At 28.6% G+C, this 17,018-nt stretch overlaps 2 protein-coding genes across 2 annotated transcripts; one reads left to right on the forward strand and one right to left on the reverse strand.

The window, feature by feature from the left end:
* Positions 1-1,761: 1,761 nt before the first annotated feature.
* On the forward strand, positions 1,762-7,366 carry BAT1 (HXXXD-type acyl-transferase family protein). Its single transcript, XM_028083703.2, has 3 exons — positions 1,762-2,374; positions 3,138-3,617; positions 6,663-7,366. Exons 1-3 carry the CDS (start codon positions 1,916-1,918, stop codon positions 7,161-7,163), a joined length of 1,440 nt encoding a protein of 479 aa, XP_027939504.1. The 5' UTR covers positions 1,762-1,915; the 3' UTR covers positions 7,164-7,366.
* A 3,308-nt stretch (positions 7,367-10,674) lies between these two features.
* RR10 (response regulator 10) lies at positions 10,675-14,807 on the reverse strand. Its single transcript, XM_028083301.2, has 7 exons — positions 14,700-14,807; positions 14,129-14,267; positions 13,576-13,728; positions 12,787-13,182; positions 12,573-12,649; positions 11,356-12,480; positions 10,675-11,043 (listed from the first exon to the last, which is right to left on the reverse strand). The coding sequence occupies exons 2-7, from the start codon at positions 14,262-14,264 to the stop codon at positions 10,972-10,974; spliced, it is 1,959 nt and encodes a 652-aa protein (XP_027939102.1). The 5' UTR covers positions 14,265-14,267; positions 14,700-14,807; the 3' UTR covers positions 10,675-10,971.
* Between the last annotated feature and the right edge of the window lie 2,211 nt (positions 14,808-17,018).

Below are 17,018 nucleotides of genomic sequence, written 5' to 3' on the forward strand. Positions count from 1 at the left end.
CGAACCACCTCAAGCGCCTACTCACCCTTCTAATGTGGGCCTCCTCCTGCTTTTAAATTCTTCCTCTCAACTTCAACGTAAACCTTCTTTTAACTCTCACACCTGAAAATTACTGTTGCATATCTCATTCATCTCTATAATTCTTACAGTTTCATAAGATTAAGTTTGGTCTAATCTTAAACATTTGGAACCACGAAAACTACTACTAGTTTTCATCCACAGTATACTATTCTTCAAATGGTGCAAGTACTTATATCATATATTTGCTGTGTTAGAATTTCTTTTAATAATGACAAACCCTAAATAGGTTTACTGCAACTTATATATGTAATAAAAACATTATACAATTTTGGTTAAATTACTGATTAATGGTCCCTCTAATTTCAAGAAGTAGGTTTCTAGGATTAGTTTTTGGCAGCTTCAAACAGAAAAAAAAAAATTACTATTATAGTGGTTTTAAAATTTTAGAAAAACTTGGTAAAAAAGAAATTGCATAATTAAGAACACCCCATTAAAAGTTGCTTAGAACTTCAACCGAAAAGTTTAAAATGTTTTTGGAACTAAGTAATTTAACCTAATATTAAAAGTTGATATTTTGTAGTTTATTAGGGTTTGGTTGAATAACTTAGACCTATCTCGGGTTAAATAATTCAGGCTATTTTGAATTCACTATTAGCCTGTGAAAAACTTATCAGTTGAAGTGAGTATATACATTTTTTTTTAATTCACTAAAATATTACAAGTCTATAAATTGGGTAATGGTTAAATAAGGTAATTCCTGAAATAATTGAGGTATGTAAGTTGATTTGAATTCATTTGATAAACATAAATTACTTACCCTTATAATTATTTTATTTTATATAACTGTTTATGATATGTTCAATATTAAGATTAATCACATGAGAAATTTTCACCATATATAAGTCTCAATTAAGAGATTATGAAATAATTGTTTTTTTTATTATCACTTTTTATAAAATATCTAGTATAACAAGCAAAAACTGTTTTCACTAGCTTTCACTAGCTTCATATAAAAAGTATAAGTATGAAGATCATAAACTGTTTTCACTAGCTTAATTAAACTGTTACCTTAAGATTTGCTTGATACTGTCATTGTGCAACTTCTATTGTACATGTATTGCAACACTTCAAATAGTATATAGATAGTATAGCTCTTCATTAAACACCTGAAATTTCAAGGCAAGTGTTTTTATATAAGCTTTCTTAAAGCTATTTACATGAGCCTGATGCCTAGTACATATGATCAATCTCAAAACTCATAAAAACAACAAAATGAGAGGACAGAAGAGGCTAATCTTGAAGCACATTTATGATAACTTGTGATAAATTTTGAAATCTGTCCTTTATTTTCCTTTTCAGATAGCCATTTTATAAGTAAAGATTTTAATATACACTCCTCTTTATGTCCACAGAAAAGCAAAAATGAAACCAAAAAACCAGGGCTGATTATGTTAGAGAGCGTCCATTAAGGTCCCACAGAAAAGATAATGAAAGTTGATGTTAGCATCATATAGAGGGACAGGTAGTAGGTCACTTTCATCTACAGTGGGAGCCAGATCATACACCAGAATTCCTCCTTTTCTACACAACACTACAGTACCATGCATAACATTAACTACTCACCAAAAAGATACGCCTCTACAACACTAAATTAGCATTATAACATTATTCTCATTAGTCACTTCTCAATGTTTAAAATATAACCACCCTCAACATGCTTATTACCAAGAACCTATATTAATAATTTGTTCTCTCCTACGAGAATCTAGCTTGCAAATTACCTCCCTCTATAAATGTAACCTTCACTTTCTGTGTATCTCACCACTTATCACCAATAAACCAGATAGTTGCAGATATATTTAGAGCAATAATATCCCACATATTTCATCTAATCATGGCTGCAACTCAGGCTAATGATCCTAGAACTGCAGTTTCTATTTCAAGGGTTGTGTCTGTGAATCCCAAACTTGTGCAACCTCACAGGGTTTTGACTCTTTCAAATTTGGACAGGCAGTGTCCACACCTCATGCACTTGGTCTTCTTCTACAATAACTTGCCTCATCAGAGGTTGAAGGATTTGTCCCTCAATTCAGTGTTCTGCAGCTTGAAATCTGGCTTGGAAGATACCTTGGCTCTGTGGTATCCTGCTGCAGGTAGGCTTTGGCCCAATCCAAGTGATGGCAAGCTCAACCTGTGGTGCAACAACCATGGTGCAGTTCTTGCAGAGGCTGAAACCTCTGCTAAAATTTCACAACTTGGAAACCTCTCTGAGTACAATGAATTCTTTGAGAAGCTGGTTTATAAGCCAGCTTTTGATGGGAACTTCTCAAACATGCCGCTGATTGTTGCTCAGGTAAGAAAAATCTATATGTAGAATATAATATCTGATTGCTGATAAACGTTATAAAATACTGGAAGTTGCAGAAGTAAATGTAAAATTGATATAAGACACACAAAATAAAACTCACCTGCTTAGGGTTTTTGTGTATTTTGTTTCGTCCGTGCTAATTACCCAATTGATTAGGCCCCTCAGAATTTCTCTCCTCCCCAGAAATAGTTATAAAGAATTGTTTGGAATCATTTTCCCATTATGTGAAGTATGGCAGAAGCTAGGGTTTGTCCTTGCCGTTATATGAAAACATGGAACATGTTCCCTTCACACTGGACAATAAGAGGGATCGTAAGATCTTCTTGTTCCCATAACTTATTTGCTTATAACTTTGTTAATTATTATCTTTCTTATCATTCTTAAGACAACACAGCGTCTGCAAAATTGATAAACCAGAAAAAAGAAAAAGAAACCATCTTTCTTTTTGTGCCCTAAGTATCTTAATTATGCACCAGTCATGTGTATATGTGTGTATCTTTATCACATGTTCTCATGATTTCTTTGTCTGATCTACGTTTATGAGAAAATACCTCTTACATAGTCCTTCAAGAAATAATTAATCTATATCTTCTGATTTTACATAACATATCATCTGGCTTGATACATATTCCATTTCTCGCCTTTCTTTTTCTATACTTGTGTATATGATCATTCCTCTCTGATCGCATGAAACTAAGTTCTGAGAAAAAGAATATGAACTTGATTAATCACTGCTTGATAAACACAGGTCACTAAATTTGGTTGTGGAGGGTATTCAATTGGTATTGGAACAAGCCACTCTTTGTTTGATGGGCCAGCAACCTATGATTTCTTGCGTGCATGGGCTTCAAATTCAGAAATTGTGAAAGGAAGAAGCAGATCTGATGAGGTTCCAACAAAACCAGTGCATGAGAGAGGGATACTTCTGAGTGGTACTCTTCAAGCACCAAGAGACACTGCAAATTTTCCTTCAGACTCAACTTCAAATGCTAAGGAAGCAAGAGCCATGGCAATAGAACACTTATATCATCTTATAATGCAAACAGCTACTGCACAAAAGGGTTTTCCTCTGCAAATTGGAACACCCTCGAATTCAAAGAAGTGTGTTCTTAAAACCTATCATGTTTCAGGTGCAATGGCAGAAAACTTGAAAAGGAAACACTTCCCCATGAAAAGAGGTTCATTTCCTTTCTCAACCTTTGAGGTTCTTGCAGCACACCTTTGGAAGGTAAGTTAATATCTCAATCTTCTCTTTTCCTTGTTCAGCACTGTGTGTGTGTTTTTTTTTTCTTTAGTTATGACAAAGATATGACAGCCTGACACAGATCTTTTTGTTTGGTCCCTAACTTATGCCACCAAATATGAGAACAAGTACACTAAGCACGCACTTTTGTTTCAGCATATTTTTTTTTTCTATAATTTTCTCAGAAAAAAAAAATTGTCCAATCATACTCATGATAGATTTGATTTAAAAAAGTCAAAGAGGATTCAAAGTTTTAATAGTTGTAATCAACGAATTAGTCCCATATAGTGAGATGATTTTCAAAATAATGCATTAGGTTGCCATATAAACTATATATTACAAATGTCAAGGTTATAAAAGAAATACAGAAGACTGAAAAACCAAATATGCTTTATATAATCTTGAATAATTGAGATATGAAAAGAAAAAGGAGATAGAATTCATTAAAGAGAAAATTACTCAATTATTCATAAATTTCAATGGTTATCACTAAAATTCTTATATAAAGAGAGTAAGAAGAGGTAATCAATAATTAATACCAAATGTCAAACTTTATACCTACACCAATTAACAACTTTTTTATACAACACGAATGAATCACACACTCACTGCTAAATTCTGTAAAATAATTACAAATTTCGTTAAATTTGGTAAGACAATTCTTTTTTTTAATAAATACCAAACTTTATCAATTAATATTGGATTACTATAATAATAATATTTTAAATATGTTTCTAACCAGTATCCAGTTTTCACTTTTTTTCTGTTTAATATGCTTGAAATTATTTCTACAATATTGAATTTTATGATATATGATGATTGAACTTTAGAGTATGCGTCTTATGGAAATTTCAAAGTTTTATACTTGTATACTTAATATGTGCTTAGTATTTATTGTTATTTAGTTGTCACTAATTAATTCAGGTGGTAAGACTTTCCAAAATATATATTTAGAGGAACTCAAATTATATATATATATATATATATATATATATATATATATATATATATATATGGTGAAACTGAACTCAAAATTGAATATCGAAAAATCGTGGTTGGATAAATATTAAAAAACACTATCGAAACAAAAATTAAAATAACTAAACTCAAAAGCATCTATATAACAATTTATTTAAATTAATTAATTTTTAAATTATTTTAAGAATAAAAATGTATTTATAATATTGAAATTAATTTTAACTAATTTCATTGAAGTCTGAAATATGTTTTCAGTTCATATAATATAGCTCTATATAATTTAGTCCTTCAAAAATTATGTATTATTTTTAAAATTTTTGATCATTTTAATATATTTTTAATTCTTAGCATTAACTATATTTAATTTAATGTTCCAACTAAAAGAATAATAAATAATAATCAACCGTAACAAAGAATTCCCTCACGATAAAATAATTATATTATTTAAGGTAAATAATTTATTTATTATAAAAAGAAATATATATATATATATATATATATATACATATATATATATATACATATATATATATATACATACATACATATATATATATATATACATATATATATCATTTTTACTTTTTCATTTAATAATTTTTTTAACATATATATTTTTGTTAGAAATAGTTATAATTTATTCAGAGTTTTTAGCCTAGTTTCCATATATTAGTTTTCATAATTATATTATTGAAACAATAAAAAATATTAGCTTTAATGCCACAAATGTAAATTTCATATTCAAAGACAAAAATTATAATATAAGTTTTATATTTTTAGTATTACAAATTATAATATAGTAAAATTATAGCCAATATAAAAAGTAATAATTACTTTTTTCCTATTCTTAAATTTAAAACTTATATAAAAAGAATGACATAAATGTACTTTAATTGTTTGAAAATATTGTTTCTTGTTTTACTCTTGAGTTTTTATTTTAGTTGCTGTAGGATTTCATTCTCATACATTTTGAATTCAGTTTTTCTCGTTTTATAAGAATCAAAATTAAGAGAAAATTTTTCAAGGATTAAAACTCACATTTTACGGAAACTAGAAACATGTTTATACAATTTTACTAAACAATAACCATATTTATTAATTATATTACATATCTAAAAACTTATCTTAATTTAAAATATTAATTTATACCTTGTTTATATTATTAATATTTTCATATTAAGGTTAAATTGATTTTGTTCCTACACACAAAAATAATTAATCTATATCCAAATTTAAAAAGGATATTTAAATTTATCCGAAATTTATTTTAAAAAAATAGTTGCTATACTATTATCCACATATCAACTTTAACCGATTATGAGTAGGAGGACGCATTACCAGAACTAAATTTTATGAAATTGGATTAGACTTAAATCCAATTCAAAGAAGAAGAAAAATACGTTTACATGATAAAATTATTAATGTTTTATATGTTATAGTGCAAACATTAGTGGACAAATTTAATCACCTAGAAGTGAAAAAGACACCAATTTAATGTTTTGAGATTTTGAATTAAGGTGGTTGATAGATTTTTCTTAGTGATTAATGGATAAAGATAAGCCAACTTATCTTTTAATATTACCAACAAGTAATTTTTTTTACCTTAGAATAAATCACAACCCCATGAGAAAATTTGTAGTGAATAAAAAAAATGTAATATATTTTTAGTTATTTCACTTTTAGTGAAAATTTGAATCAATCTCTTCTCGAAAATTTTGGTCTAATTTAGTTTTTAAATTCTAGAAATACATGAATTTAGTTTTTTTAATCAAATTTTGTTAAGTTTATTTGATGTGTTTAATGTGTTTCATGATATCATTTGAGTTGTTTACGCTGTTTAACATATCTATGCTTCAATGGTAGTTGAGATGTGCATTTGAAATGTCAAATAAACTTAATAAAATTTAGTTAAAAAAAACATATTTTTAAATTTGAGAGACTAAATTGGTTTAAAGTTTCGTTGAAAAATTAAGTGACTAAACACATATTTAACGGAAAAGGAAAAAAAAAACATGAAGATTTTATTTTGGAATTGTTTGACTTTGAGTATAGGCAAGGAGCAAAGCTTTAGGGGTGAAAAAGGAAAAACAAGTATGCCTCCAATTTGCAGTGGAGATAAGGAACAAGATGAGACCAGCATTGCCAAAATGTTTCAGTGGAAATGCATATGTTCTTGCCTCCATCATGATGGCAATGGGAGAATTAGAAGATGCAAGCCATGAATGCATCATCGAGAAAATAAGAGAGGCGAAGAACAAGGTGAACCAGGAATATGTGAGAAGCTATGTTGAAGCACTAGAAGGACCACAACAAGGTTCTTCTCTTCCTCCATTAAAGGAGCTAACTCTGGTTTCTGATTGGACAAGAATGCCTTTTCACAACATTGACTTCTTCCATGGAAAAGCAACCTATGCATGTCCTCTTGCCACTCCTCTCCCACAGGTCGCATACTTCATGCAAAGCCCTACTGACAACTTCGGCGTTGACATCAGAATTGGCTTGGAACCTGAAAATATAACTGCTTTTAGTCACTGCTTTTTAAGCATGGCGTGATGGAATCAAAACTTCTTTTATATATATATGGATATGAATGTATATCTAATCATAATAATTGTGTTGGTGAGGTGTCGTAGGAGAACATTTCATGGGGTCTCGTGGCAAGATGAATGGGAGAACCTAGAACACTTTTAGATGAATAAATGTACTTACTTTTCATCTTATTATGTCATATATAGCCATTTCATTCTCTTACTTTACGGGATTTCACAATTAGTATTTAGTTTGGGGAAGTTTATATAAGATAGTTGCGGTGGTAGATTTTTCGTCAATATTTTGGGATGTCAAAATTTTGATTGAATTATTTTTTTTATTTGTTTTTTTTTTTAAATATTATGTTGGTCATCTAATTTTTTTTAGTTTCAATTTGGTTTCAATTTTTTAAAAATTAATATAATTTGATATTTTTCGTTAAATTTCTTGAAGTGGAACAAGAATTTTTCATCAAAATTGATATTAGGATTATGTCAATTACATCAACAAAGTAAACCATCCTTATTCATAACTTCAATTTTAATAAGAAAACCTTGATCTTATTCAAAAGAATTAACGAAAAAATGACAAAAATATATCATTTATTTTCTTATATATATATATATATATATAAGTTTATTAAAATATAAAATATATTTAAAATATTAAATTTAAAAAAATATATATTAAATATATAAATGTAAAATAAAATGGGGGTCATGCCCCTTAGTCTCTAAGAAGGTCCGCCAATGGCTAGTTGGTTTTATTTGATAAAATTTTCTATTTTTTATTTTTAATGAATAGTTCATGTACCTTTTTATTTTACTAAAGAGTATATTTGATATAGAAGTAGAGGTGTTTTAACATATTTACAACCTTGTATGTATATCCGGTAACTAATAAAAGGAAAACAAAATACAAAAAATATTAGAGACCGTTCTACAATTTTGACTCTTATAATTGATAGTATTTTCAACAATATATTGTCAAAAAATTCTCCCATCACCACATCTAGTTTTCTTCCAAACAAATATTTGAGCCAAGTGTTCGATCTTGGTTTATATTTGATTGTGTCAATTCCTGAATGTTAACAAGTGACATTCTTTGCAACACAAAAAAATTAAGCTTCAAAAATATTCTTTATATTTATGTTAACATATGGTCTATTTGCACTTTATCGTATGATCATCGACTCTTATAAGATGAAGTTGAAGATATATTTAGTGTCGACTCGACGTTAATGAGCTAATAGTATCAAATCTGTATTTCATATACAATGGATTCTAAAATCATGGAGACCAATTAAAAGTTGACTCTAAGTAAAATCAATTAAGTGAATATTAATTATTTATTAAATTTTAAATTAATTTTTAATTAAAGCAATTTTAATGTTGGTCAAGTGGGATCCTAACATGTTTTTTGTTTTAAAAATTATTTAATTTAAAGTCTGTAAAGTCTAGATGAAATAAAACTTACTTTTAGTATTAATTTAATTTGCATCCGTGTGACCGATGCTAATAATGCTAATTACACTAATTTAAAAAAAAATCGAAGAACAATTCAATCATTTGAACACATGTTTACTCATTTATCTATTTTTCTGAGATCATTTCAACATTCAGAGTTTGTAGAATTACAAATAATTAATTTGTCATATAAATCAAATGTGTAAAGATTAAAATTAGTTTTCCTCACCTTGGTTAAATAACCTCTAATTTCAAAACTTATTTAAAACTCTATTTCTCATAAAGATGACTTAACTAGATAAATAAAATTCCAGTTAGAAATTTAAACTTATCACCATGTCACAGTCATAAAGATTCACTTAAAGAACCTTTGAGCAATCCACATGCAACCCAATTTAAAAAGGGTAAAGAGGGAACTTATTATGTTTTTCATTCTGAACAGTAAATGTGTAGAGTTCTTCGCTAAAAACATTCCTATAGTCTTTGATTTTCAAAAAGATGAAGGTTTGGGATAGAAAAAACAATCACACTCAATGTATTGGAATTTAATTAAATTTGTTAAACCATCTACTTGAACACATGGTAAGAAACTGAACTTCTACAAATTTATGATAATAATTACTTAAAATTATAGAATTTCTCATTTAATGTACAAATTTAAAAATGGTCTCATCTCTCATAAATTTATGTCTACCACTCATATTACTTCGATCTAAGTCACTTAGACTAAACCAATACCAATGTGTTTATGACTTTGAGGTTGGAAAATCACTATCACATTTAGGGATGATGAATCATTAACTCAACCTAGTTTGTAAAATCGCTAGCTCAATAACATCAAGGAATCTTCAACTTCACCTAATTTAGCATATTAACTTATATTCAATTAGATCATCCTTTTCTTTCTTCAAAGACTTCATCCACAATAAGAAATGAAAAATATTCTAAAAATTGAACTAATTTTCTCTAAATTAAATAAATAACTACTAAAGTAATTAGAGATTAAATTCAAATTCAAATTCAAAGTGGTTAAATCTTGAAATTTATTCAATAAGAATAAAATAGAATTATCTCTAAATTTAAATAATTAAACACTATATAATTAGAGATTAAATCAAAATTAAAATTCAAAGTTGTTAAATCTTGAAATCTATTCAATGAGAATAAAATAGAATTGAAATACTAATCATTCTTAATTTCTAATATAGTTTCTTAATCTATTTATGCAAAGAATTTCATGTAGTTGTTAACTAAACAAGGACATAATTAGCACGATGCTAGTTCATAAAAACCATGGTTCAACTTCAATCAATATGTTTTGGTCTCAACATAGTTTGTTCAAGACAAAAAGATAATTTCTAATTAAAGCACATTTCTTTTATCAAGATTCATTATATATTAGTTTAAAATTTCTTTTCACACAGATTGCACATACAAAATTTGTATTAATCTAAATAATTGAATTTCTCAGATAGATAAAAGAAAAATAACACAATATACCTCTTCAAAATATACAAATAAGCAAATTATTAAGCATTTCTCCTTACTATTCAATTTTAAAATTTTTTAACATATAATTCAAACGTTGTATCAACAAAACTTACAAATTACAAAAAAACAACCATTCATAAAAGTTATATATAATGTAATCTACTTTTCTATTACATTAATAAAAATTAGATACTGTAGACATTAAGGCCTCCCAATAATTTTGAATTTTAAATTTTAGGAATGGATATACGATGAATCTTATAAAGCATTCTAACAATAATGCTCATGAGTTTAAATAACAATCACAAATACAAGATATCTTTAAAATTTTTAAAACTCTTGATCCAAAAACAAATCTTTTTTTCCAAGTGAAGAGGTTACAGTTTTAGTAAATTAAACAATGAACAGTGTCTCCATTACTGTACAACAACTAAGGGGTTAAACATTAATACATCACACAAATTACCCTCATCTGATACACTGAGGAGTGAACTTCATAAGCAAAACCATTCAAGAATACTAATGTATCACTGAAATAATAGTTCTTGGGGCATTATTTGCATTCATCATAAAAAGAGTGAAAAAAAAAACCGTCTTTATTGTGACTAAAATAGTTATCATTGCTTATGTGACTAAAAAAGAGTTTCTCCACAAAACTAAACATGGTCAACTCCACATTGAACCAGAGGGCCCATCCATAAACAAATCATTTTCACAATATGAGAAAAGCCCTTGCTCAAAGTAATACTCTATAACTAGAGAAAATTGCTAAAATGACCAAAACTCAGAAAATAGGTAAACTCAGAAGATTTGACACGCCACAAAATTCATCAACAAGCATGACATGATGCTTGAATATACTGCCAAACTTGGTGTCAAATGGATGTCCCGTCTGAGAGATTGTTGTCGCATAAGTATCCTTCCAATAATTTCACACTGTCTTGTTTCTGCATAACATGACAAAGTTATGTGAGATGTCTATTGGAGGAAAAAATCAGGTGCAAAATTACATAACAAGAGAATTTAGCAGGACCTTGATACAGAGTATGTTAACTATTTATCACAGGTAATGTATATATATTCATTGATAAAAAGCATGCATAAAGTTTCAAGAATTTAACAGTGTTACATAATAATAAGCTTAAACAAATACGTAACTATTATCTTGTCTATGTTGGTATCAACCTAATCAAAAGATCTATACATGTTTTAATCATTAGGCAAACCACAGAGGGAAAATACAAAACAAATACAATCACCTGTTTCATCATTGAACTGACAAATTCTTCCATGGAACCAAGATTATTAGCGGCACTATTGTTTTGAGACTTGGTATGGTTCATGAGGTATCCCTGTTGTTGTCTCAATGTATTTTCTTCACTCAATCCCGTAACTCCATCAGGTTTCATGAGTAAGGGATCAAAGAAACCGAAGTCTGTGTTTCTGTTGTAGATTGAGTTGAAAGAAGTGTTATCAATGAGAGAGTCGATTGAGTTACCAAAAATATTTGAAGGGAAAGTACTATCATCATTGTTGTCATCCCACCCTTGAAATGGCACCACACTATTGCTAATTTGTCCAGAATTATTTGGAATAAGAACTCCTTGTGAATACATATCTTTTAGTGAATCATGGGTTTGGTTAGAGTGTGAAGTAATGGATGAAGCACCACTCAGATTCCTCCCTCTAAAAGTTTCACCTGCAGCGTAAGAATTTGTCCCTGAAGACCGAACAGTATTTGACCAAATATCACTGCACCTACCCTGATCCAGCAAAGGGAGTGAGAATTGAGAATTCTGAGAGGCTAATGAAGTTTGACCAAACAACACTCCACCCCCTTGTGTGTTATCACTATCAGCTTTCAACACCAAAGCATTGTTTGATACGTCCAAACCAATTGTTGATTTTGGTATCAGATCTGGGAGTTTATTTGGCACTGAAAAATTTGGTTGAACATCAATAAAAGGGGAAATGCTTTGAATAGGACTAACAGCAATACCAACACCCTTATTATGTTGAAATTGATCAAGAGAAGTGGACAATGGCACTCCCTGAATACCATTCTGGTTGCCACCAGTTATAGCAGGTTGAAACTTGAGTTGGTCATGCATAGATTTGTGAAAATTTTGTGCATGACCCAACTGAAGAGTTTCATGCACATTCACACCAACAGAAGTGTTCAATCTACCAGCTATTCCACCAGGTCCAAAGGGTCTAAAAGTATTGTTATGAAACTGTTGAGCACCAGTCAATGAATGCAAATGTCCAACACCACTCAGAGAACCCATTCTCAGAAAAGATGGATCTGTAGTGCCTAATGCTGCCACCATATTAGCCTGTCGGTTCGCCGCACAGTTAATCCTTTTCAGATAAAGCCTATATTTCTGCAGCCATAGAAAGACACAGTGAGATTCCCTTCATGAAATGGCTTATGTTATGTCCCATTAAACTAAAGAATAAAGGTTCAGAAAAATGCCTGAAGGTGGCTGGCCACATTCTCCCTTGTAAGCTTTTCAACATTCATCAAGTCAAGAATCTTTTTAGGCACAGCTTCTGCAGCAAAAATGGTTCACAATATCATGAGTCACAATTGAGAAGTAAAACATCAGTAGTATTCTGGAATACAATGCTTATGACAGAAAGTGTTCAAAACAATGCTTAATACAATTTCCATATCTTAAAGGACATACTTTCAAAGCCTAATTGATTAACAGCAGAGACAAACTTGTGGTGCAGTTCCACAGTCCAAACTACACGAGCTTTCTTATGACTTGATGAGTCATCATTGTCATGGCCATTCTCTTGGTCCTCATTATCATACTCATCCTCATCTTTCCTCTTTCTGGAAGACTTTACATTTTGATCTGAATTTCCTGTTGCTACTGAACCTCTTTCATTGCTATCAGTATTAGCTTTGTCTTGGTTGCTGCTTCTGTTCCGCTCCTTTGAACCAATCGTCCTCCTTCTCACAACATGCTGCCAAATATTCTGTACATCCTTAAGTCTAACAGGTTTTAGAAGATAATCACAAGCTCCATGTGTAATTCCCTTCATCACCATCTTAGGGTCACCATCTACAGACATCACTGATACAAAAAAACAAAAAAAACATTTAACATTGTCAAATCAAACATCCAAATCAAGCTGCAACACATTAATGTCCCAAGAACTTCTTCCCAGGTTTACTATACATTTGTATACCAAAGTTTCATATTTATCAATCAATACTGAAGACTTCAAATTGTGTGATAAATCAGCAATGTGTACTGCTATGATTCCAAATCAAATACATTGCAACCAATTCCTTTTATGCTCTAAAAACAAGACCCAAAACACTAAAGATCTTTGGTAGTGATGAAATATTTGAAATATCCACAAATATTAACTATCTAACTACTACCTAATAATAATATAATTACAAATAATGAGGTCAAAAACATGAACTGTTTAAGATTGAAATTAACATCATCGCTTCTTACTTATGACAGGTAGGTCCATCTCAAGCCCGACAAGCTCAAGCAACTTAAATCCATCCATGTCTGGCATTCGTACATCGCTGATAACAAGGTCAAACCTGTTCTTGTTTCCTCTCAACAGATTCAATGCCGTTTGTGCATTTTTAGTGGCGGTTACTGCAAAATCCATAACTAAGGTAAGTATCATTATAAAAAGACAAAATTGTACACTGCAGATAAAAGCAGAACCAATTTCAATGGGTAAGAGTTGCGTCCAATGAAACCAAAACTTAACATCTTTGAAACCAAATAAACAACAGAAAATCAAATAACTCCATTGACATATCTAGAAGACTTAAGGTCTATCCTGTGATAAGATCTGCCAAATGAAAACCCAAACAAATCAAACTGATAAACTAAATTTGAAAAATTCAACTTTACAACACAAATTACTTTAGTAACAGAACAGATAACAATGGCTAGACCAAAAAAGGAGCAGAGAGTAGAATTCACATACTCTGAATAATGCAATGAAAAACTATAAATAAAACCTAAAGAAAGAGTAGAAGATGCTAACCGTGGTATTGGCACTTTTGTAGCATAGTCTCCAGAATCCTGAGACATGTTGAGTCATCATCAACAGCAAGAACACGCAATCCTAAGGGAAACTCATCTCTGAGATCATCCATTCTATGATCCTCTACCACAGTCATTTTCTGCAAAAGGGTCTTCTCCTGTTAATTAGCTTGAAACTTTAATAGATTTTTCTCTTTTATACGTATATGAAACCAGGAGCCAGAAGCCAGAACCCCATGACAGAATCTATGAAACACAGTTACCCAAAAGAAAAAAAGAAGATTTTATGGAAGAATATCGATGACAAAAAAATAAAGTAGGAGTGATGAAGGGAAAGAAAGAGAGAACAATTAAAAAGTTGGTAAACTTGTTTGTGAGGTTATGTGATGTGCTACATGAGAGTGTGTGCAACAGTTGTTGAATGAGAAAGATACAGAATCTTGAACTAAATGTGTGGTGTGCGCACAGTGAAAGTTGATTTAACAACATGAAACATTGACCCAATTATATTATAGAAGATAGTGATGGACCTTCCTTTCTCCTTAGATACTACAAAGAACAAGAAGAATCACCTATTCAAAATTTTCAGGAAAAATTCAAGTTTTCAGTATACCCCAACCAGACAGAAACCTACGATACTTTCCTTCTACAACTTCGAACAAATTACAGATATGATCTTCCAAATTTTTCATGATTCTTTATGTCTTTTTATTACCTACTAACAAATTTCCTTAATTATCTCAGACACATTGCATTATTTATGGCATTATCTTGTTGTCTGGGAAAAATATTAGGCCAAAACTAAATATGATCGTAATTTACTCTAAATTTTAAATTATTATTAAGTTACTATTATAAATTATAAATTGTATTATTTATGAAAAGTTACTACCTTTTATAGTAGTAATGTTTTGAAAGATTATAATAATATTTTTTAAAAATTTAGAATTTGCTTAAAATATATAACATGATAAAGATGAATTTTATATTTTATTGATCATTGTATATAGCAATTTACAAGTATTTATTAGTTGAAGGAAAATAAAATTTTCTTTAGAGAGTGAATTCATCATGTTTTAGTCACTAAAATATACTATATACTATGTACTTTAGGTTAAGAAAAAACAAACTATATATGTAAATCTATACTATTACTACTAAGACCAAATGTGAAAAATTAAAAAACAAAATATCTGTTATATAAATTTGAAAACTGACTTATTTAGAGTCCGATGTTTTTACTGAGTTTTTTTGTATTGTATTGAGCATTAAAAACATATTGTATTTTGAAGGTACGACAGACAAAAAAAAATTAATAGAGAATTCAAACTCATATATTTAACTAATAATATGTTAATAATGAAATAATATTAATTAATATTACAACATATAATGTTTCTCATAATTTTGCTCTCTTTATCATTTAATTAGCTAGTATACAAAGTTGACTTGATGAGTAGTAGTTTAAAAATGTTTTTCAAGAAGAATAAAAAAAAACTTATTGTATTAGACCAAAATCAATAAAAAACACACACAACTCTTTCTTTCTTAAGGAAGAGAAAGATGTATGGCTTAAATGTTTTTTCTTATTTTGTTTTTTTATTTGGGTTGTAATAATTATATTGTTTCTATTAATATATTTGTTATTGATATAAAGAAAACACAACTCTTTCTTATTCTTCACAAAAGAAAAGGATTTTTTTTTTCCTACCATTTAAGTGGTTTTATTGATAGTCAAATTAGTGAGAAAGTTGTTGCTGATGGTAATCAAAGTGTATTGTATTGAGCAACAATTATGCATTTGTGGTATCTGTTATTATTCTACTTTATATAATTTAGTTTCTATCTTCCATTTTCTTAAATGTCAATAATTATTTGTTTTAAATTGTGAATTTATAATTGATTTGAGATTCTATGGAAATCATTCCAAAAAAGAAAACAAATATTCTTTCACCTAAATGTGTTCCTTTTGTTTCCACAACGAACCGAAAACCAATATGAATGTTTGAAAGCTGACCTCTCACAGAATCGAACAAATTAATTTGGAATAATTAAGATTTCCAAAAAGTGATTGAAAGAGTAGATAGGAATATAACATGTGTTTTTATATAAATATAGCTATAAATTCAATTTATCAATTGTTTTTATTCATACATTTTTGTGCAACACACAAATATTTTACTTCTTAAAGTATATATTGATTAATTTAAACTTTGAATATTTTTAAATTCATACAAATATAATCTTGTTTAGTTTTAGTTTGTATAAAATATTTTTCTAAATTTTCATACATTAAACATTTTGTTAGTATTTCTTTTAATCCTTACTACTAATTTAACTAGTTTAATATTAAAAGTTAAAATAATAAAAAAGATGATAAGTATAGTAATAAAAAATATTATATGTTAAAATAGTTAGATTATGAATGGAAAATAGTTAGATTACTTTTGAGTATATAACGTATATTTTATATTTTAGTTCATACAAATAAGATAGTTACGTACAATTTTTGTTTAAATTTTAATGTACTATCAACAGTAACTTTTGTAATAATATTTTTACTTTTTTAATTAATAATTTACTTTTAGTTTTATATATAATTTACTTGAAGCGCTTTTAATTTATTTTAATATATTATATTTTGTGTTATAAATATAAAATGATTATATTATATTTTTAATATGTGAAGGATCCAAAGATACAATAATAAAATAATAATCTATTTTTTGTCATGTAAATATGTTTTACTTCTTAAATTTTGATGAAAAATGAAATTCGTCTATGTTCAAAATTATGATATATTTTTATTTGAAATTACGATATATTTTGGTTTTTAAACTTTAAAAGTAAATTAATTTAGTTTTTGTAATCCAATTATTTTTTTTTTTAAT

This window comes from Vigna unguiculata, chromosome 8, assembly GCF_037176805.1.
Source record: "Vigna unguiculata cultivar grain cowpea cultivar isolate G323 ecotype 2 chromosome 8, ASM3717680v1, whole genome shotgun sequence".
Taxonomy (NCBI): domain Eukaryota; kingdom Viridiplantae; phylum Streptophyta; class Magnoliopsida; order Fabales; family Fabaceae; genus Vigna; species Vigna unguiculata.